Below are 21,636 nucleotides of genomic sequence, written 5' to 3'. Positions count from 1 at the left end.
TAAGAGCCAGATCCACTTATGTCGAAGGCCTCACCGTCAATGCAGCGGAGTATAACGGACTCCTGCTGGGTTTGGACCTACTAAAGGAACAGGATCCGAAAAGGCTAGTGATATGTGGAGATTCAAATCTGGTGATCAGACAGGTGCGAGGTGATATTGACTGCAAGGCCCCGGCATTAACGCTGCTACGGCAGCAGGTGATGGTCCACCTGCGTGGTTGAATGAATCACGAGTTAGTACATGTCAAGCGAGATTGGAATGCCAGTGCGGACAGCTTGGCCAGTGCCGCTTTACAAAATCAATGTGGTGTGGAGGTGGAGAGAGAGACCGAGCGTCAGGATCTCGTCACGTTAAACCGACTAGACGAAGTTGTAGTGGTTTGATCCGTGAAACGGACAGTCCAGGTAATGACTGTCACTAGATCCAGAGGGAGGATTGGATCCAGTCCCTAGATTCTTAATGAAGCATTTGTGAAGGGAGTCCGCATTAAGCGGATCCTCAAAGCACAGAACGAAGAAGTGTGGATCTTGGGACTAAAGAAGTATCTGATGGGGGATGTACGAGACCTGAGTCGGAAGAATTTCCCGCTCCCTTACCGAGTAGCCTGTCCGTCTGTCAATAAGTTCGTCCGTTTCCTTTCTTGCTGCTTTTTCCTGCCTTCTCGCATGGCTACACTCGGCCTTTCTAATACAGTTTCTTCCCATTGTACCGACCGCGCCTATCTTTCTGACTCGACTTAACTATGCCTAAACTACAATTATGACCAAAAAGCGGACACAATTACCTCGCGCCCTGATTGGGCAATACCTTCCGACCTGCGACACTGACTGGATCTGTTGCACGATCGGACCGTCTCTCGCCCTCGCGATTGGACGTAAGGTAAACATTTCTGCCGAGCACGAAACGCATCGATTGGTTGCAAACAGCCAGGCGAGTAGTGTTGACAATTCGATATTTACATTTAGCTATGCAAAACCTGTCCTATGTGCAACTAATCAAGCACGCTAACCACCGCTTTTTGTAAGGGCTTTGCAAACATTATTTTTTTACTTTTCCTGGCACTCTCCACTGTCAGTGTGCAAGCAGACGCGCGGCTGCACGGTCATTGCGCTATCTGCTCCCGTGCACCGCACTCGACGAATGCATGCGCGCACGGTACATACAGTAGTGTTTTCAGTCACTTTATTGCATGTAAAGTATGTATTTTTTTTAAATATCTGATAATATTACTATTAAAGCAAAGCAAAATATTAAATATCAACTTTTAATTATTTTTTAAATATAAATACCAGCCTTACATTACTGTGCTATTGGCTAATATTTGGACGCAAGTAATTGGTTAGGACAATATATTTTGCTAACTTACTCACAGTTTGCAAAATGGCGGGCCCTATGTGCAAGCAATTTGAGGCGAAAAATGACCCGTTTCTGCTGACCCCGCAAGCGGTCTACGATGGACCCACTTGCGCGCTGCATCTGCTGTGGAAAGCTGCAGCACGGCTACGCGCTCCGTACAATGAGCGGCGTGGACATCGTGCGGCGCTGTATTGCCTGCGAGAACGGCCAAAAAGCGGTTAAGTTCTGGGAGGAAAAGCTTCCACCACCTGATTCGGCCGAAGTGCGCCGCCAGGAAAGCATGTCAAACGTCGAGAAGGTGATGGGCCCTGACTGGTACCTCAAGAAGAAAGCGAGGCGCAGCCGCCCTCGCAACCTGACCGCCCGAAACGCCAAGTTCATCGAGCAAAAGAAGCAGCAGAAGAGCAAGTAATGGTAAATATACCCTTTATGCCCCTATTTTCCTACCTATTTTTGTTTTGGTATACTGCAGCGTCAGCAGCGGGTACGGCACTGATAGCCCTTCGCAATCTACACAAGGCTGGAAAGCTTTTGACGCACCTACAGACCGTAGCGCGCTTCATAAATAATTAGAACATGGAATCAACTGTGCACCGCTGCAAATTGGTGGTTTCTATCCTCATACGCATCACCGTAGATGGCACGTACACTCGCTCACGTGGGCACACGCAAAACCATGCTATCTGTACCATCAGCTCTTATAGCGTATATTGCACTAATTGGCGCTCACAATTTAAACCACAGTATTGAGTGGGAACTAGGTGCGACGAATAAGCTGCTGTTTACATAGATACTACCACTGCGTTACAGTGCAGACCGTACAGATGGACGTGGCAAGTCGATGTGTCTCAACGCAATAGTGTCCTGTCCATTATGACCGAGATAAGAGCTCGGTTGAGTCGCGGATGACTATAAGGTGTGCCCGCCTCGCGCGTATATATCGCGTTGGCTACTGCTAACAGACGCGCGTTCAGCATACCTGTATCGCTGCGGAATGGCCTGTGCCCAGTTAGTGACGCGCTTGATTATACAGACTAAAACATCAATAGCGTAAGCACAGAAAGCTAGCACGACGTCGCAAACGTCCCGATAAGGAAACTGGGACCCCATGTATATATTGTTAATATCACGAGCGCGTGGCAAATACACTCATTTACGACCTCGCGATATATGCACGGACACATCAAATAGCACGCCGAGCCGAGCGAAAGTACTCCATCTAATGTACATGAACTATTATTCAATTCAAGTCTAACCATCACTACGATCTAATACTCTGCCTACAGCCATATATCTTCGTATGTTGCAGCCGGTCAAAAGAATGTGCACGCAGTGGTGCCTCTTCGTCCGATCTGGACGAGGCCTTTTGTCGTACATATCGGACCCAGTATAATGTCAGTCGGAAAGGATTTACGCCACTCTGTCAGTCAGTAGCTATACAAATAAGTTAGAAAGTACGTCAGCTATGCAAGTAAGATAAATGCATGCGGAAGATAGTAGAAATACCCTTCAGTAACATCACAAACAGCTCAGCAGAATAATTTCAAAGCATAATATTGATGTTTGTGGCGACCATCGGCAAATACTACCTATCCTAAAAGATACTTCGCGCGCGGAGCTGATTAACATTGCTCTATTCGACCGTCGCAATCGATGATATGTGTCGACTGCCTCACGGCGATGACGTGCAGATGGGTAAAATGTGTGAGTAGGCGTATTTACTCTAGCTACACTGGGATTCCTCACCGATCTACGCATATTTCGTAGCATCATTGATACTGACCCGTCTTCCGTACAGCATATATTAGCTTTGCAACCATGCGCGCCTCCGATTCGTGTCATTTTGGGAGCAATGCGCTCAAACGAGATTATAGACAAAACCTTCCCGGGTAAGATATTGCTCTTCTTGCAGATCACGTTAAACCCTGGTCGTGTCTACCATATCATGTGAGCACGCAGCGGAGGTGGTCGGCCCTCTCTACACCAACCAACCATGCCCTAGCGTCCGCGGAGCGGACGCCCAGACCGCTAGTGCTAATTCCTACAGTATTATCGCTACGAATTATGCAGTGGATCTGAATGATTTGATCTTCTATTGTCCCCCTACGAAACGAGCCCGCGAGGATCGAGACTGATTAATGAGATTGGTGATGCCGAAACCCTTGCAACAGGGTGTCCTACATCACTATCACGCTAGTTTAGAAGGTGGACAGCAAGGAATTGGTCGGACCTACCAACGGATCCGAGAATATTTCTACTGGAGGGGACTATTCAAGGGTGTGCAACGCTATGTCGGTGAATGTGTGGATTGTGAGACAGACACGGGCAGACCCACAATCGAAGGGGAGTCTCCTGAGAATGTCCAAGCGACATACCCGTTCCAAATCATAGCCATGGATCACATCCCCTCGCTTCCCAAGTCATTCAAAGAAAACACTGAGTTGTTGATCTGGGTGGATCTGTTTACCGGATACGTGATAGCCAAAGCTAGCGCGTCCAGAACTGCACAAAACATCGCCGAATCGTATGAGAAGTGCGTTTTTCGAAGATTTGGAGCTAGTGAGATGATTCGGCACGATCGGGAGCCAGGCTTTATGTCTGATTTCTTTCGAGCATTCAACCGGATCCTGGGGCAGAGACAGCGGGCGACTATGGCATATCGTCCCCAGGCCAATGGATCGGCCAAACGCATGGTACAGACGATCACGAGGGCGCTCAAGATGTATGTTCAAGATTTGGATCAGAGGGATTGGGATGAGCGCGCAGAACGATTCACCTTCGCGATGAGCACCGCCCAAGACTGTATCCGGGGTGACACCCCATTTTACTTAATACATGGGTGGGATCCTAAATCCACACTAGAAGCGGCCATTCCGGTATGTAGCACCAAGAAGAGGAACCGAGATCCAAGACGATGGCGATACCAAGTCCAGAAATACTACCGGCAAGCCAGATTCCAAGTGAGCGAACGGTTACGAAGTGCGATACCGGATCGACACACCGAAGACGCTCGTCCTCATCAAATTCAAGTTGGATCGCAGGTTTGGCTGTATTTGGATCGGGTGAAGGAAGGATACGCTCGTAAACTGGCCCATTTATGGCACGGACCGTTCCGAGTGAGTGAGAAGATAGAGGAACACGCTGTGAAGTTGAAAACGGAAGGTACCGAATATCGCTTGTTCCCTGTGGTACACGTATCCAAGCTGAAGCTGGTCAAGAAATATCCGGACCGGCCACAAATCCGTCTTTCGGTGGATGAATTCAACCGGGTGGATTTCGACGAAGTCCTCCTACCGGAAGATAGCTGGAATGTGGATCTCGAAGCCGACGAGTTCGAAGTCGAGACGATCACCGACATGAGGTCAGGGAAGCGAACTAGATACGGACGAATTTACCGCGGATTTCTGGTGTATAGGCGTGGATATGACGAACCCAGTTGGGTAGACGAGGCAGATCTGAGCTGTGGAGCATTACTCAATGATTTCCTACGGGATCGTACGAATCGGAACAGATTCGGCGTGATGCAGTCTCATGAGGAGGAATCAGGGGAGGAACCATGGGTGTGAGTTGGTCATATCAATGGAGGATGAAGAAGGACCCACAGGAAGGGTGTGGGTCAGGGGGGGGGGCACTGATGTGAGCTGGTCATATTGGAAAGAAAGAATAGAAGAATCCACAGGAGGGGTGTAAATCAGGGGGAAGAAGTGAATGTTTATGCATAGAGAGTGACGTTTTACGTGCAAAGAGTCCCGAACCAAACACGAGTTTTATAAGGGTCGTAAGAAGCGGATCCGGTCCAAATCCAAGCACGGATCCAACCCGGATCCAGAAATTGGAGCGGATCCAGGTGTATGTTGGGAGGGTGGATCTAGCCCAGATCCATGCGTGCGCTATAAGGGTGGATCCCGCCCATATCCAGGCGTACGCTGAAAGGGTGGATCCAGCCCAGGTCCAGGCGTACACTGAAAGGGTGAATCCAGCCCGGATCCTGGTATACGTTGGAAGACTCTGACATAGCTCCTCAATCAACAAGAGAATATTAAAGACATATTCAAGTAACGAAGAGTGGATTAGAATAGCTTATGCAAAAAGGCTAGCCAGCGTTTAAGCATCCGTGGGGCTGCTTACCTGGCGGTAGAGATTAAGATCAAACACCAAGCTTTTAGTCAGGGTGTGACTAATTCGCAGCTCGTTAAAATTCGTAGTTCGTTAGAACTGTCGCCGAGGGTGCTGCGCCAGGATTTTCTTATTCGCAGTTCGCTAGAACTGTCGTTGAGGGTGCTGCGCCAGGATTTTTTTGTCATCTTACGACCTTCGCGCACCCGTCGCGTAACATTTATGCACGTTTTGGCACGGCTCAGCCCAAGGTTGTATCAACAATGGTCATGGCTGTGACATGCAAATGGTCGCTCTTCTGCTCCGTGCCGCATTAAGAGGGCGGAGATTGTGACATGTGCCGCACACAGAAAACGTTGTGTGCTGCATCTTAATAGAGTGGTTTAGCAGAAAGCTACGAACGTGTGACGCCCAGTTTTTTTTGTGAGGAATGCCAGAGACGAGCGTCACACGTTTGTTCAAGTGATGTAGTTACGACTGATAAGCTTTCTACAAGTCGTATACAAATGTATATATATGCACTTTAACATCCGAATACTGTAAACCACAAGTTGGTGGAGCACACGGTTCCAGTGCTCTTCCAGTTTACATCTTGCATCACAGCAAGATCCCCGTACCGTCCAGGGTACGCGAGCCGGCGCAGCAACACACAGAGCCCCTCGACTTCACCAACGCGAAGGCGGCTCGGTAGCTTGTAGTCTTCCTCAAGCCGCAGCGCCTTGTGCAGCCGAATTACGTCACGCTTCCAGAATCGGAAATTAAAACGACAGTCTCCGTCGCTTAATGCGTTGAAATTGAAGTTGCCCTTCAGTGTGAGGACTGGTCGTGGAATAGGAGATCTGGCGAAGAGCACAGCGGCGTCCTCGACGAGGACGAGGTCCAGAGCGGACGCTGCGAGGACTAAGCTCTCCTCGAGCATCTTGACTGGCTTGTGTGCTTTGCAAATGTAGTATACACCAAGGACGGATAAGAGCTCGCGTTCGCTCTGCAAAATGCTTCGCTGGCAAACCAACGTGTGCGGCAGTGTGATTAGGGCTGTGTGATTGGCGCTAGTCTACAACTCGCACAAGTTCCTGCTGCTAAACCACTTTTATAACTACGGTGCACTGCTTGAGGAGCTCCGTAAGGCGCAGGGAGGTCACGCTCGCGCGCTCACGACCGCTATGTCCGTGACACACTTGACCGCGCTTGCAAGGAGTACGGAAACGCACGAGCCGCTGAAACACCAGTGAAGCGGAATTTGCACAAGCGACGAAGAGTCTGGAACAAAGTCTGCAGAATCTCGACGTGTCGGGGGCTAATGGCTACAATCTACCCGTAATTGTGGGGTCTCTAGTGGAATTACATGCAAATATTGGCTACTACCAGTGCTATTTGTTCCTAGACGTCCACAAGGACGGCGATAAGAGCACGCAGGCGTTTGACGTTGCGAAACTGGACGTCCGGGTAGACTTCCCTCGCGTAGAGCTCACATATAGGCTTGGAAAGAGTGCAGAAGGTAGTGCAGTGATGGAGAAGGCAGCAGAAGTTGTGTGGTCGATGGAGATCGAACGGAACGCGTACATCTCGCAATACGTCGTGGAAGACAAGGAGGATTATTGGTACCTGCGGCTTCCGACTCGACCAAGTGACAAGCAACCACTGGCTGGGTTTTCGTCGCTCACGCAGGTTTCTGCTGTTGAGCTTCGGCCAGAGCGCTACGAGTTGATGGGCTGTCGAGGCTGCAACGCTATGTTCCTTGGAGGAAAAGAAGGAAGACCTGGGATGGAGAAGGTGTTGCCATTACCGTCGGCGAACTATATGGACATGTTTGATTTTGGTGCGCTGGGATCAGCGCCTTTGAACATATCCCACGCGATGGCATCCGCGTGCAGCGACGGTGTGTGCTAGTTGTGAATCATATGTGTTGTTGCATGGTAGCGATCTTTTGGCGGATGCGACGGTGGTGAATCATGAGGACGAAGCGGCGGTGGCCCCAGGAGATAACGCGAAGGAGGAGCGCGAATGACTGCCTTTGACTCGTGCAGCATGCTTGACCCGCGTTGGATTGTGCAGTGTGGAGCCGTCAGAGACTATTCATTGCATAAGCATTTGATCGTCTCGTCGGCACTTGAAAGCTGCTGCTGGAGCTGCAGATGAGGAGGAAGAAGAGAATATTTTCGACAAGTATACAATCGACAGCATCGTGAGCGCCAAGTTGCTAGAGATGGCGGACTCGGATGGTGTATTCAGGTTCATCTTGACGTCATCAAGCGACAAACACGATCACAACTTGGCTCCTTCTACTGCTGATAGTTCATCGCCAGTACTGCACCTGGTCATGATTCACTCACGGACAAGCTAACAGTAAATCATGGAATCCTTGAACCGCTTTATCGGATCATTCAAAACAGTGAGTCAAATGTTAGCTCGTCACCAACCTCAATAGCTTTCGTAGCAAACATACCGCGGCGTTCTTTGCCGCTCACGTTCCATTTTTCTATCCTGCAGTTTGGAGAACAGCTATAATGCACAAATCACCGCTTGCGACCACGCCTCGCGACGTCGATAACTTCATCGCCAGCGAGCTGCATCATGAACCAGCGGTCTTCTGACGCATACAGCTGAAAACATGTAAGCGCGTGGAAATCTACCGAATAGATATGGAGGCGTGATATCACTTACCAGTACCAAATACACAACGGGGAACCGTCGATATTCACGTCGAATCCAACCATCTACCAGCCATGTTGCAGTATATACAAAAAGCAAATCACCTAACGGCGAATTAATTGGTGCTTTTCGCAAACATCAAGCACGCGAGAAGTCCTGTCCCTATGTGTGCCAGTAATGCGCTCTCCGGGATCACTATCGCCGCATATTCAACCTCTTCCAAGCCTTTGACAAGCCGACGTGTGAGCAAGTATCGAGCGGCAAAACCGGGGCGAGCGTCGACAATGTAGAGCAGCAGCATGTTACTTGCTACCAATCTAGAGCAACCGAGAGAGCAAGTAATGCACAACTAGATGAGTGCTGGTTGCATGCATTGCACGTTAGGCGCGAGTGTGCGCAAAATTAGAGCGACAAGATCATTGTCCAGAATACCACGTAACAATGTCAGCTCCACCCTCGACGCGGGACAAGTGATGTAAGCACGTAAGGCGCCTCGTCGCCCTAGCAATGGCACCGTTTGAATTCAACATCCTCACATACTCCACCGCGGTTAAATGCCAAACACGAGAGAAGCCTCGTCCTTCTTTGCGACACAACTTCAACCCTTACTCTCAGACTATGATCGTCACGTCTCCAGCAAAAAGTGAGGGTTAGAATCCGTTTTCAAGCACCACACCACGTTCTAAGCAGTTCTCACTTTCCAATTTTACGTCCGACAGACAGAGCACCACACCAAGCATTCGATCGATGCCGCCCAAGAAACGAGACAAAGAAATTAATCTATCGGGGAAGATGAATATACCAGAAGCCATCACAATGCCAGTGGTCGCCGCTACGCCGAAAATCCCGGAAAGGCTGATAAAAGTCTCTCGACAGCGCGTAGGTACTCCATGACCGGCAGGGTAACGGCAAAACTAATATGCGTGTTTGAGTTCTTGCTCACAGACGTTCGATATTAACACAGAGCCTAAGTACGTATCTCCTCTGAAAAACTTCGCAAGACGATGAGTGAGCATTCTCACCAACTTATCGATACGATTGATGGTAAGCGCTATATAGTTTTAGTACTATCTTACGCTATTCATATGATCAAATTATTTGCGGATGCAATAGGTTTGCGCGGGTTCATCTTGAAGAATGACATGACGAGCCCAGAGATACGATCATCGACTCGCATCAGAGCGCGTCTGCTGTGAACATCCGCGGAGACAGTAAGAGGCCTGCACTTCTTGCGACTATACCTGGGTGAGGCTCAGGCACCAGAGCCACTGAAAGAGCAACAAAAGGTATAGCGTGTTGTTGTGGTGCATCTTTCCACAGCCATTACTACCCACAGTTCTACATATGACAGGAGTACCAAGAAGCCCAAAGCCAAGACCCATTCAATGCAAACCAATTCTTTATCACAATGTCGCTCTACGAAATCGACGTGGGGAGCCCACGCTTGCCGCAACCGGGGAACGTAATTACATTCACGCCGACGAAGCTACGTCTCTACAGGAACTGTTGCCAGGTCGACTCCAAGCTCCAGAATATGTGACGGGGTCACACAGCACCTTGCGCTAGAGGAAGTTATCTTCCGAGAGTATACAAACTCTCAGTGAACGGCAGTTCACAGGTCCCCTCTTTATTTAAAAGAGGGCGTTGTGACCTAAATAAGGTAGATTGTAAACTGAGTATATTTATAGGTAGGTTAAGTTTGGCTTTAATACAAACTATAAGTCACCTATAGAAATGCAATGTCGTTGACCAATGGTTGGCTTTGAACGACCTTGGTACTTTGTACCAAATATCCCGGAGTATGACGTGTCATACGCCTGAAGTGTGAAGTGTCACACGCCATGTAACCAGGGTACACTTAGGGCTACGTACCCCGTTACATCCTTCCCCACTTAGGTTCGGTTTACCGACCAATCAGAATGAAGAGGTGTTCGTCACAAACTCTCATTCTCAAAGTCGAAAACCATCGACTTGGCCGCGCGAGCGCGGCGGAGGCTCACTTCACAGTTAGAGCCTCGAGCAGCAACCAGTGTGCTCTTCATCTAGGTCTCCAATTCGACCGTTACCATGCCTTGTGGCACAGCAAAGAGTGATGCTAAGACACGCTCCAAGGCTGCGGCCGGTAAGGCGCAAGCCAAGAGCACTAAGCCTCACGGCAAAGGCTTGGCACTCAAGGAGGCTACTCAGGTGGCCACCGAGACGATCGGTTCCTTGGGTGACGCGGCTGTGGGAAAGCGAGCAAGCAAGCGCCGCAGTCCGTCGCCCTCGGCCTCAGACAATCGTCCGAACCCTCGGTTCGTGGAACGTGAGTTCAACTCTGGCAGTGAGGACGAAGCCGAGTCCGAGAGCACGCACGATGCTCCTGCGGGCTCTGTGGGAAGGCACAGCCCAGTGCCCAGTGAGCACAAGGATGACAGCGTGCAGTCGCTCGCTAGTGGTCAAGGTGATCACAGTCCCAGAACGTCTGTGCGCTCTGAGAGTCCGGCCGTCAAGGCTAAGGGCACTCCCAAAGCCGGTGGCGATGAGGAAAAGAATCCTCACAAACGTCTTTCGCTTGCCGAGGGTCTTGCACGTGCAAAGGCCTCTAAAGCCGAAGGCGCCAAGCCCTCAAAGAAGCGTATAGCCTCTAAGTCTCCACTCCGCGAGGAGAAGGAGACTCGACACTCCTATCAGAGTATCTTCGACTCCTCGGATGAAGAGGAGGAGAAGGAGGAAGAAGAAGAGGAGGAGGGTGCTATCTCTGAGCCCCGGGAGGTCTCGAATGACCTCGACCAGCAGCAGGAGGAATTCCAAGCTGCTCAGTGTGTGCGTGGGGGTTCGGTGGTGGCACCCGTCAGCCAGGGAGCTTCCATCAACTCAAGAGGGTATTGGCCTCCCGAGGAGAGCTCTGGGGTGACCTCTTCTTAGAGCTTCTCGTCGCTCCTCGTGGCCTTGTGGGCGGCCACACTTCTAGGGGCATCTACGAAAGTGCCCTTGTTCAGAAAAAAAAACAGTTGTTCGTTGACAACTTGGAGGCTGCTCGGTGTGTGCTTCTCGCGCCACACCGCATCCCTCTTAAGGACTTCACGACTTGTCGTAAGAAGCCCGAGACCGGGGGTGGTCTCTATCCTCTTTGGGGATACCCCTGGGTTATGTCCGAGAACTGTCCCACGTGGAGTTCTTGTGAGGACATGTTCTAGGCATGGGTGGAGTCTCTTAAGTACTCACCCACGGAGTTACGGGAACTCCATGAAGATCAGCTGCTGTCCTGCATCCTGGACCAGCGTGATCTTCGTGTGCGGTTTGCCCACTTGATCAGCAAGCGCATGCTGCCAAGGGACATCCTGAAGCGCGCGACTTCCAGCGCTCACGATGAGCGTGGGTACGGAGTGTCTTCAACGTCCGTACCCCGTTCGGGCAAGAAGTCCCGGACTACTTATGAAAATTGCCGCCGCTTTTGTTCCCAGATTGCGACAGCCTTCGGGCAGTCAATCAGGAGCCGTCCAATCGGCTCCTACGAGTTCTCGGAGTGGGCATAACCCCTCCACTTCACGAGGAGCTGTCGCTTACCGCGACGCCGTTGCTCCTGGAGGATCCGCTCCACGTGGAAGTAGACCTCTCCATTCCGGTAAAGCAGGGGCGGAGGTGCCCTCGTACGAGTACGAGTACTCGGCGCCTCCCGAAAGCCACTCTCGTTCGAGTGCTCCGACTGCGGGTCCGACACAGGGTCCTGAGGTTGATTGCCTCCATCAACGTGTCCTCGTGCTTGAGATTGCACTTGGCCTTGGGACTGGCGGTGATGCTGCCGCCCAGGCCGGGAATCAGGGCGAGCTCGCTCGTCTTGCGGGCCGCCCGGACCTGTTGGAGCGAGAGGTCGCGAGCCTGCACCTGCGGGTGGATCGCCGGGCCTCTTCGTCCGATCTGGACGAGGTCTTTCGCATGATCCGACGGATCGAGGCTCTGCTGCCACGCCCGGGGCCGCCTCCGGCGCACGCTTAGTCGTAAGCGTATGGTGCGTACCCGACGTACTCGACGTATGGCTCCGGGGTCCGTTCGTACGGGGCCCCTCCGGCGTACGGTCTTGACCGCAGCCTTGCCGTCCCGACCGAGACTTGGGTGCCTGCTCCGACGCCCTCGTCGACGACTGTGAACGACCCTCGCTTCGAGGAGCTGGGTCAAGGGGGGCCTGCGAGTCAGTAACCCCCTGCGGGTCAAAGTACCGCTTAAGACGTCCAACATAGAACGTCGGGTGTGTCGTCATTGACTTTGGCAGGTCGACGGTGTACGACGCACCATGTCTGGCCAGGACCGCAAATGGTCCGACGTAGCGGTGCTTCAGTTTGCTGCTGCCGACAGAGCTGACAGTGCCAAGAGGTAGGTTCCTCGTGTCTAGCAACACTAAGTCCCCTACCTTAAATATACTTAAGTTTCCTTTTCCATGTCTGTCTGAGTACTCCTTTTGTTTATCTTGGGCCGCTGCCATTGCATCGCGGACCCTGCTGACAACGCTCAGCTTGGTATCCATAAGGGATTCCACCTGTTTCCGCAGCGAAACTGGTCTCACATCCGAGACCTGGGAGGAAAGGGCTTTCTGAGCCTCTCCCCCACTTAGAATAGAGGAGGCTGTGGCTCCTCGAAGAGTGAGAGGCACTCTGGGGTGACGGAAGCCGTTCAAGTAGAACGGCGTGAAGCCCGTGGACGCGTGCACCGCGTTGTTGAGCGCAAACTCAACAACTGGAAGCTGCGTCGACCACGTACGTGGTGCTGCCGCGCACACACTGCGCAGAGTGTCCTCGAGCACTCGATTGACGCGCTCTGTCTGGCCGTCTGTCTGCGGATGGTCTGCAGTGGACATCTGCAGACGAGCTCCCAGTAAAGGGAACAGCGTTTTCCAAAACGCAGCAGTGAACCGCGGGTCTCGGTCCGAGACAATCGTCTCCGGGAGACCGTGATAGCGGAACACGCCATCAACGAACAAGCTTGCGGTTTGTTCGCCCGTAACAGTGACGGGGACCGGAGCAAGATGGTACAACCGACACACGAACACCAAAATTCCGGTGTTGCCGTGTCCGTCGGCGGGAAGCCCAAAGATGAAGTCAAGCCTCATCGACTTCCAACAGTCAGCCGGTACGGGCAGGCTCTGTAGTTGAGCCGAAGAGTGCCCTGCGGGTTTGAACCGCTGACATGTTTCGCATGTCTTAACGTACCGGGCGACCCACTTGTATATGTGGGTCCAACGGAAGGACTGAGAGACCGACAGAAAGGTCTTCTCGCGGCCCAAGTGGCCGCTGGAGGGCGCGTCATGCGCCTTCGCGAGGATATCGAGCTTCAGATCCTCGTCGTTGGGTACGACCACCCGTGGAGGATCCGCGGGCTCCACCCGGTAATAGAGGAGGCCCTCCTTCTACTCATATTGGTGGAGCCGTGAGCGCTGTCGCGACGAGAGCCAGTCGGACTTCGCGCTCGTTCCTGCCATAAGGAACCTGACGATAGGCGCGACAGCCTCATCGTCCCGATACGCCATGCGTATCCGATCGTATAGATCCGTTGTCACCCGCGTGATGTGGGCCAACTCATAGTCAGGACGCCGAGAGAGGGCGTCCGCAAGCACGTTGAGCTTGCCCGGCTTGTATTCGACGCGGAAGTTGTATTCCGCGAAGAAGGACAGCCACCTCGCCATCCTTTGGGAGAGGTGAGGCGAGTTAGTCGTCATCCTCAAGGATGCGTGGTCTGTGTAGATCACGAAGGGCCGTAAGCCCAGAAGGTGAACCTGAAACTTCACAAGGGCATACTTAATTGCCAGGAGCTCCTTGTCGTGGACAGAGTAGTTCCGTTCGGCGGCTTTGAGCTGCCTGGACTGGACCGAGATGACTCGTTTATGTCCAGCCGTGTCGGCCTGCAGCAGCGCACACCCGATGGCGTAGTCGGAGGCATCGCAGACGACGCTAAACGGCTTCGTCTCGTCCAGCAGGGCCAGGACAGGGGCCTCTTGGAGACTGGCCTTGATGCTGTCAAAGACATCCTGGTGCTCTTGCCCCCAGCGCCAGTCGACGTCCTTCTGAAGGAGGCCCGACAAAGTCTTAGCGAAGCGCACGTTCCCTGCGCTGTACTTGTGAAGGTAGTTGGTCAAGCCCAACCACTTTCGAAGACCCCTCTACGATCGAGGCGTTGACCATGCTGCTATGGCCTTGACCTTGTCTGGGCAGCCCGAACGCCCTCGTTGGTTACGAAACAACCGAGAACCTTAATCTCTGGTGACGCGAAAACGCACTTGTCGATGTTGGTGTAGAGCTTATTTGCTCGTATTACGTCCAATACTCGACGGAGGTGCCCCCGATGCACCTCCATGGCCGTCTTGCCTCCCTCGGCACGGCTATGGACGACAATGTCGTTGAAGTACGTATGTACGAAGGTACGCAAAGGGCGGAACAATTGCGTCACCAGGCGATTGAACGTCTCCGGGGCGTTAGACAAGCCCTGCGGCATGACGAGCCACTCCCAACGCATGCCGCTTGGAGTGCTTACCGCGGTGAGCGGGATGTCACTCTCGCGCATCAGAATTTGGTAGTATCCGTCTACCAAATCCAGCGCACTGTACAGTACGCTCCCGGCCATGTTGTTCAACAACACATCCTTTCGTGGGATCGGTGTTTGGGCCGGCACCGTTGCGTTGTTCAGCTTGTTATAAGCGTGAACCAGACGCCACTTTCCGTTCGGCTTACGAACGCAGAAAGTCGGCGTCGAGTGCGGGGATTTCGACTCCCGCACCATGCCTGCCTTTGCTTTCGCGGCGAAGAAGGCATCAATGACCTCGCACTGTTCGCGCGGGAGAGGCCATTGCCTCGTAACACAGTACTTTGTGCCGGGCACGAGATCAATCTCGTGCCGTACGCCCCGATCCGGTGGGAGTTGGGTCGGTGGGTGTTTGTTCACCACGTCCGCGTACTCCGTCACCAAAGGATACACCGGATCCTTGGGGTTCTTAAGAATCTCAGAACCCAAGCGCGCCTGACGCTGCTTGCTCATATCTTCCAGGACGTTCTCGTCCAAGACAGAGGAGGAGTTCAGCTCCTCCTGAGTGGTCTCAGGTCTCATGAGTACCATCTCAGCAATCTCTCCAGCCTTGAGGTTGGTCAGGAAAGACTCAGCCGTCATTTCCTCGAGGTGCAGTATCTCTGCAACCTCTGGCAAGGGTTCCAAGTGGACACTAGATGCGTTGACGGGTAAACCTGTCTCGCCATCGAAGATGTGATAACACTCTTTCACTGGCCTTGTCGGAGGAGCCCGGGCCCTGGCCTCCGAGTCGCTTGAAGCGACGCCGATCGGAACGAAGTTCGGATCCGACTTGAGGCGGCGGCGGCGTCGATGACGACGGCGGCCGTGACGTGGAGCTTTGCTGCCTACGTCTAGGGATGTCGTTGCTACGACATCCGAGGCACTCGTGGCCTCGTGTGGTACTGTGGTACCCACACAGGAAGCGTGTTCGACGCCTTCCTCTTCAGTTAAGGTCTGGGCGACCGAGTGTGGCACTGTGTTACCCACACAGGAAGCGTGTTCAACGCCTTCCTCTTCAGTAAAGGTCTGGGCGACCGTGATTGGAGCTTTGTTACCCACTCTGAACACGCTGTTCTCAGTGTTCGTAACAGCTGCAGCTGTCTGCGGCACTAAGTTACCCGCCTCTGGGCCTAGGTTACCCACTTGGCCAACGCCTCTTCTGGGCGCTGCCACCATCAAAGCATCCTCGGAGTCGTCATATACGTCGACGCCTCCCAAGCATCTGCCGAATGCTTTGGTACCCTGGCATCTGCCGAATGCTTTGGTACCCTGGCAGCCCTTGCGGGCGCCCCGGGTCCTGACAGAGGTGGGAACATGACTCACCAATGCTCTGTCGGACTGCGCAGGGCGGCTGGCACCGATTGCCTTGCCTCGCCAGTCGATTCAGGGCTCGTGCGTCTCAAGCCAGGGCATGCCCAGGATCATATCATATGGATCCATATCGAGAACAGTGAACTGTTCGAGGCTGTCAAAGTCTTCAAACTTGACGGCCAGATCCACTTGGGCGTTGGGGACAGTGACGACCTTCCCGTCGGCCAGTCGCACTGACACCGTTCCGTTGCCCCTGCTTTCCCTCAAAGCATCGGACAACTTGTTGCTGTTGCGAGCAACCGTCTGGCGGCGTGCGAAATTCTTCGACGCCCCAGAATCGATCAAGATTCTAAAGGGATGGTCGTATCCCCGTACACATCCGTGTACTACGAGCAACCCGCCGCTGCTCTTCGCCGATTCGAGAGTGCGAAGACTCTCAGGGGCTAAGTCCCCGTGGTACGCGGCACCCGCGCACCCATCACGAAGACTTAGTTCTTCCCCAGTAGGGCGCCCCGCCCCTACTGGCTCCCGGCGTTCCCCTGTCCCCGGGACCCTGGCTTCTGCCAGCGACCCTTGAGGACGGGCTTGGGGAAGAACCGTCTGCGGAGTCTTTCCGCGGGACAGTCGCGCTTGAAGTGGCTCATCTTCTCACAGCCGAAGCTGCGGATGTCACGCTGTTCGGCGGACCCGAGTTCCATGGGAACTGGTCCGTTGGGGCTTGTTCGACCGGGAGCCGACAAGGAACTCCCAGACCATGCTGAGGCCGGTGTACGCGCCTGGCGATGGCTGTACTCTTCTTGAAGAGCCACTTGAATCGCCTCTTCAAGGGTGCTTGACTGCACCCGGAACAGCTGAGTGCGGGCTAGGCCCACTCGAAGACCGTCCATGAACACAGTCATCTTGATGTGTTCGTTGAGTGGGTTTCCGACTAGGGACGCCGTGAGCTCCCGTATCTCTTGCACATACTCGTGCAGTTCGCGCCTCCCTTGTTTACACGAGAGGAAGCGCGAACGCTGGCGGTACTCGTAGTTTGCCGGGAGGAACGCGGCTCGGAGGTGTTCACACAGCTGAGCCCAGGACGTGAAACATCCAGGGGATGTTGCTTCCCGTGTGTACACCCAACTCTTAGCACGGCCGCTAAGGTTGGAGAGTGCAAACGCAACACGCAGTTGCTCGGTCGAGATCAGAGCCGCGTCGATCGCGAGCTCTACTTCTCGGACCCAGAAGTGAAGGTTCTCGCCTTCCTTCCCTTCATACGGCTTAACCTTCAGCCGTATTGGCTTCGGGTGAGGCGGATTTGCTTCCGCCGCCGGAGCCTGCAGGTTCTCCCCGCACATGCGCGATGAGGCCCTGCTCGTACGCGTCGAACGCATTGACGCGCTCGAGCTGCTCAGCCGGTGTTGACACCACCCAGGGCTCTGCGGGCCTCCATCCCGAAGATGCCTGCCATCTTCCGAACCGACTCGAACTGAGCGTCGTTCATATGGGAGAAGTCGTTCCTATCCATGGCAACGAACTTCGGAGAGGTTCAGGTAGTCTACCCGCGGTGGCGTGGATTGACTACAAGTGCTACCAAGTGTGACGGGTCACACAGCACCTTGCGCTAGAGGAAGTTATCTTCCGAGAGTATACAAACTCTCAGTGAACGGCAGTTCACAGGTCCCCTCTTTATTTAAAAGAGGGCGAAGTGACCTAAATAAGGTAAATTGGAAACTGAGTATATTTATAGGTAGGTTAAGTTTGGCTTTAATACAAACTATAAGTCACCTATAGAAATGCAATGTCGTTGACCAATGGTTGGCTTTGAACGACCTTGGTACTTTGTACCAAATATCCCGGAGTATGACGTGTCATACGCCTGAAGTGTGAAGTGTTACACTTCATGTAACCAGGGTACACTTAGGGCTACGTACCCCGTTACAGAACATCACCGTCGCTATTACAACGTAAGAATCACACTTTGTAGTCTCGTGCTCGCACACGCTACAACACACGTTACCAGCACTCAATATATTCTCTCATCACACTTTACTTCCCCCTTCTTGTCGTTCTCATCACATGTACTTATTGAAACTCCGTTCCGTGAACACACTTCTGACCGCTTAGACTCTTGGAAGGTAAAATGAAGACTGAATTATTTAAGTGCTAGCGCTGCTCTCCCAGAGCTCCTACCGACACAAACGGATTCAACCCCGTTCTCATACAATGACCTGGCCCAACTGATTCTCATCTCGTGTACCAACACTTCATTGTGCCTGGTCCCCAATACGTATTCCAACACGCCCCCTCGAAGTGCAACTTTGACTATCCATCGTCCTCAACTCCAGCCAGCTCCAGCATCGCCTTCAAGCGTCTCTTGTCAAGCGGCTTGGTAAACGTGTCGGCGGGATTCACCTCACCCTTCACCTTGTGAAGGTCAATGATTCCTTTCTGCACTTGCTCGCGCACAAAGTGCCACCGGAGTTCAATGTGTCGTGTGCGTCTGCTGTAGGTCGGATTCGTTGCCATTACATGAGCTGCTTGATTGTCAATTCCGATCTGCAACTTGACCTCATGCTCTGGTAAAATCTCCTGCAAAATGGTTCCTTCTGCTACAGCTTCCATTGTTGCCTCGCACGCGGCCACATACTCCGCTTCTGCTGTCGACAGTGCAACAATTTACTGTCTCCGTGACATCCAGGCAATAGCTCCTCCGGATAATGTAAATACAAAGCCCGTTGTACTCTTCCGCGGCTCCGGATCGGTTGCCCAGTCACTGTCGCAATACACCTCAAGAACAATTTTTCCTTCGTACTTTCTTGAGCTCTTGTGTACGTGATTCCATAGTCTAGAGATCCTGCCAAGTACCGCAGTACTCTCTTCAAGCTTCCAACATGCTTCGCTGACGGTTTGGACACAAACTGACTGATCTGTCCCACCACAAACGCCAAATCAGGTCTTGTTCTCGTTGCTAAGTACATTAGCATTCCAATGACTTCACGGTAAGGAAAACTCGTGTCCACAGCCTCTTCCTCGTTCAGTGGTGCCATTCTAAGATTCACTTCCATGGGGTTTCCGTCAGCATGGGCATTTTGATACCCAATCTTGGTCAAAATTTCACGTGCGTATTTCCCTTGGTTAATGGTGATCTTCTCATGCGTCTGCTCCACTTTCACGCCCAGATACTCGTTCAGCAAACCTTGGTCCTTGATACCATATTCCTCATTCATCTCCTCGAACAAGTCCTTCTTGCTCTGCTCAGTATTCGTTACCACTAATATGTCGTCGACATACACCAGTACGTACATGATCGTATCTCCGTCAAACCGGTAGTATAAGCAGGGCTCAGTCAGCGACTGCAAGTAGTCATGCTTCTCAAACCAATTGTTCAACTCTGAGTTCCACTCACGTCCCGACTGATGCAATCCATACAGTGCCTTCAACACGACATCCACGTATCCGTTGATCTTGCATGGATATCCATCAATGGATCTCAAGTACTGTCTAATCGCTAGCCAGGCATTCAGATATGCGGTATTCATGTCTCCACCATACACCATTAATCCCAGCTTTGCTGCCAACGCCAACAACAGTCTGAACGACGACATTCGTGCTACAGATGCGAACGTCTCCTTGAAGTCAATCCCCGGCCGCTGATAGCTGCCCAGCGCTACAATACGGGACTTGAAACGAACCACATAACCTTGGTGATCCGACTTCACGTTGTACACCCACATTGTGTTCACAGGTGCTGCTCCTTCTGGCATCTCATTCGCCGGAATCTCAGCAACTACTCCCTTGGCCTTGAGAGCTGCCATCTCTTCCATCTCTGCCATCATAAAAAAGTCTCTCCATTTTGATCGCAGCATCTCGCGTCGATTTCGTGGGATCTTGATCTCGCTCGTACGAATGGGTCGTCCATTCTTGTCCAGTACTCGAGACGAATTCATTGTCACGTTCACCATGTAATCATCAAGATATGCAGGACGTCGACGCTCGTGATACTCCCGAAGTCCAGTCCGAACCTTCTTCACATTCTTCTTATCTGCTTCCTGTTCGACCCGTACCTCCTCTGAAGGAGTCTCATCACGGTGCGTCCGCTTGCCAATTTGTTCTGGCTGTACCAGCGGAACAGTTCCTGCACACCCCACTTCTCTGTCTAATTCATCATCAGTCCATACCATCTCTTCGGTATCACTCTGCAATTCTGCATCCTCGCTGCCCAGATCCTCAGCAAAGACACTTGCCCCTGTAATGTCCTTATTACCACCAGAATCCTCGTGTTCATCCAGCTCTTGGTCAGCTGTCTCAGAACCGCAGGTTCCAGCCACAGACACTACTTCTTCATCTTCAATGTCGATAGTATCATTCGTTTCCTGACTGTTTTCGTCCTCAGGTATTTCACCAACAACGACATTAATGTCTTCATCGAGATCACGTGATTGATCTTCATCATCTCGTGCACTCTCAACAACAACATCTCCTTGCTCGTCAACATCGACATGTCTGTCATCTTCCCCAGCGTTGTCATCGAGTTGACCAGTCTCAGCAAGTTGAATATCACCGTCCAGGCCATCACTGCCTGAACCACCGCCATTTTCATCGGCATGGTGCACACCGTCCAGGCCATCACTGCCTGAACCACCACCATTTTCATCGGCATGGTGCATTTGAACATGCACAGCTGAATACACTTCACATCCATCCTGCGTCTGCATATCACTACACTTGCCTCCCTCGAGCTCCGAGTACGACACAGTGCTCAGCTCGCTCAAATCAGTTTGGTTTTCATCTCTTTGAGTGAAATAAAGAGAAGACAGAGCATCATCTTCCAGTTCAGTTGCATGTCGATCACGGTACATGACGTCTTCTGCAACTCGCAAATCGAATGCAAACTTCGCCGTGTGCTCGTCAGGGAAGTAAACTTTGCATCCAACTACATCTTAAGCATAACCCAACACAAAACTGATCTTCGCATGATCGCTAAGTTTCTTGCGTCCAGAAGTTACTGGTACATGGACATATGCCAGTGCTCCAAACCTCCGAATGTGGTGCACGTCCGGCTTGATGCCAAGCAAAATCTCGTAGGGAATTCCTCCAGTTCCCTTATTAAACACGCGGCTTTTCACATAAACTGCGTTTCTCATGGCCTCCGGCCACAGGCTCCTCGGCAACCCCGAGTGTGCCATCGTAGACCGAGTCATGTCTTCCAATGACTGATGTGTGCGCTCACACAGGTTGAGCTGCGAACTCTTCGGTCCGACTTTTACGTGCTCAATCCCCTTCGATCGATACCATGCATCGATTTCGCCGTTGACGGACTCACTGCCTTTGTCACTCCAGACTTGCAGTACTTTGTGGGTAGCTCCGCTGGTGCTCCGACCAGCCTGCCACTCCGCCCACAAGACATATTCCCGCATGTGCTTGTTCGCCACCTAGCTGTCTTTACTCTTCAGCAGGTACACCGTGACAAAGCTAGAATAACCATCCATAATCACCAGGACGGCTTCATACCGAGTAGAATTGTTCTTGCCCGGAATCAGAAGGTCTGCATAGACCACTTGGTTCTGTCTCTTCAGTCCCCGATCCAACTTCTTGCGGTGTGATCTCTTCTTCTGCTTCCCAATGTGGCACGCATCGCACGTTGCCTGCTGTCGCTGTGTCAGCATCATTCCGTGCACTAGCTCC

General features: G+C 52.3%; 2 protein-coding genes across 2 annotated transcripts; one reads left to right on the top strand and one right to left on the bottom strand.

Moving 5' to 3' along the window:
• Positions 1-8,477: 8,477 nt before the first annotated feature.
• Positions 8,478-9,664, top strand: PITG_02994 (uncharacterized protein; the record flags this gene model as incomplete). The annotated part of the gene is made up of 4 exons (XM_002907793.1): positions 8,478-8,599; positions 8,844-9,003; positions 9,070-9,095; positions 9,625-9,664. The coding sequence occupies 4 exons, from the start codon at positions 8,478-8,480 to the stop codon at positions 9,662-9,664; spliced, it is 348 nt and encodes a 115-aa protein (XP_002907839.1).
• Positions 9,665-20,284: 10,620 nt separating this feature from the next.
• On the bottom strand, positions 20,285-20,557 carry PITG_22711 (uncharacterized protein; the record flags this gene model as incomplete). Its single annotated transcript, XM_002907792.1, has 1 exon — positions 20,285-20,557. The coding sequence occupies one exon, from the start codon at positions 20,555-20,557 to the stop codon at positions 20,285-20,287; it is 273 nt and encodes a 90-aa protein (XP_002907838.1).
• Positions 20,558-21,636: the final 1,079 nt, after the last annotated feature.

The sequence above is a fragment of the Phytophthora infestans genome, genomic scaffold, assembly GCF_000142945.1.
Source record: "Phytophthora infestans T30-4 supercont1.3 genomic scaffold, whole genome shotgun sequence".
In the NCBI taxonomy this organism is placed as follows: domain Eukaryota; phylum Oomycota; class Peronosporomycetes; order Peronosporales; family Peronosporaceae; genus Phytophthora; species Phytophthora infestans.
The sequence above is the reverse complement of the archived record's forward strand: the minus strand, read 5'-3'. Positions and strand labels throughout refer to the sequence as shown.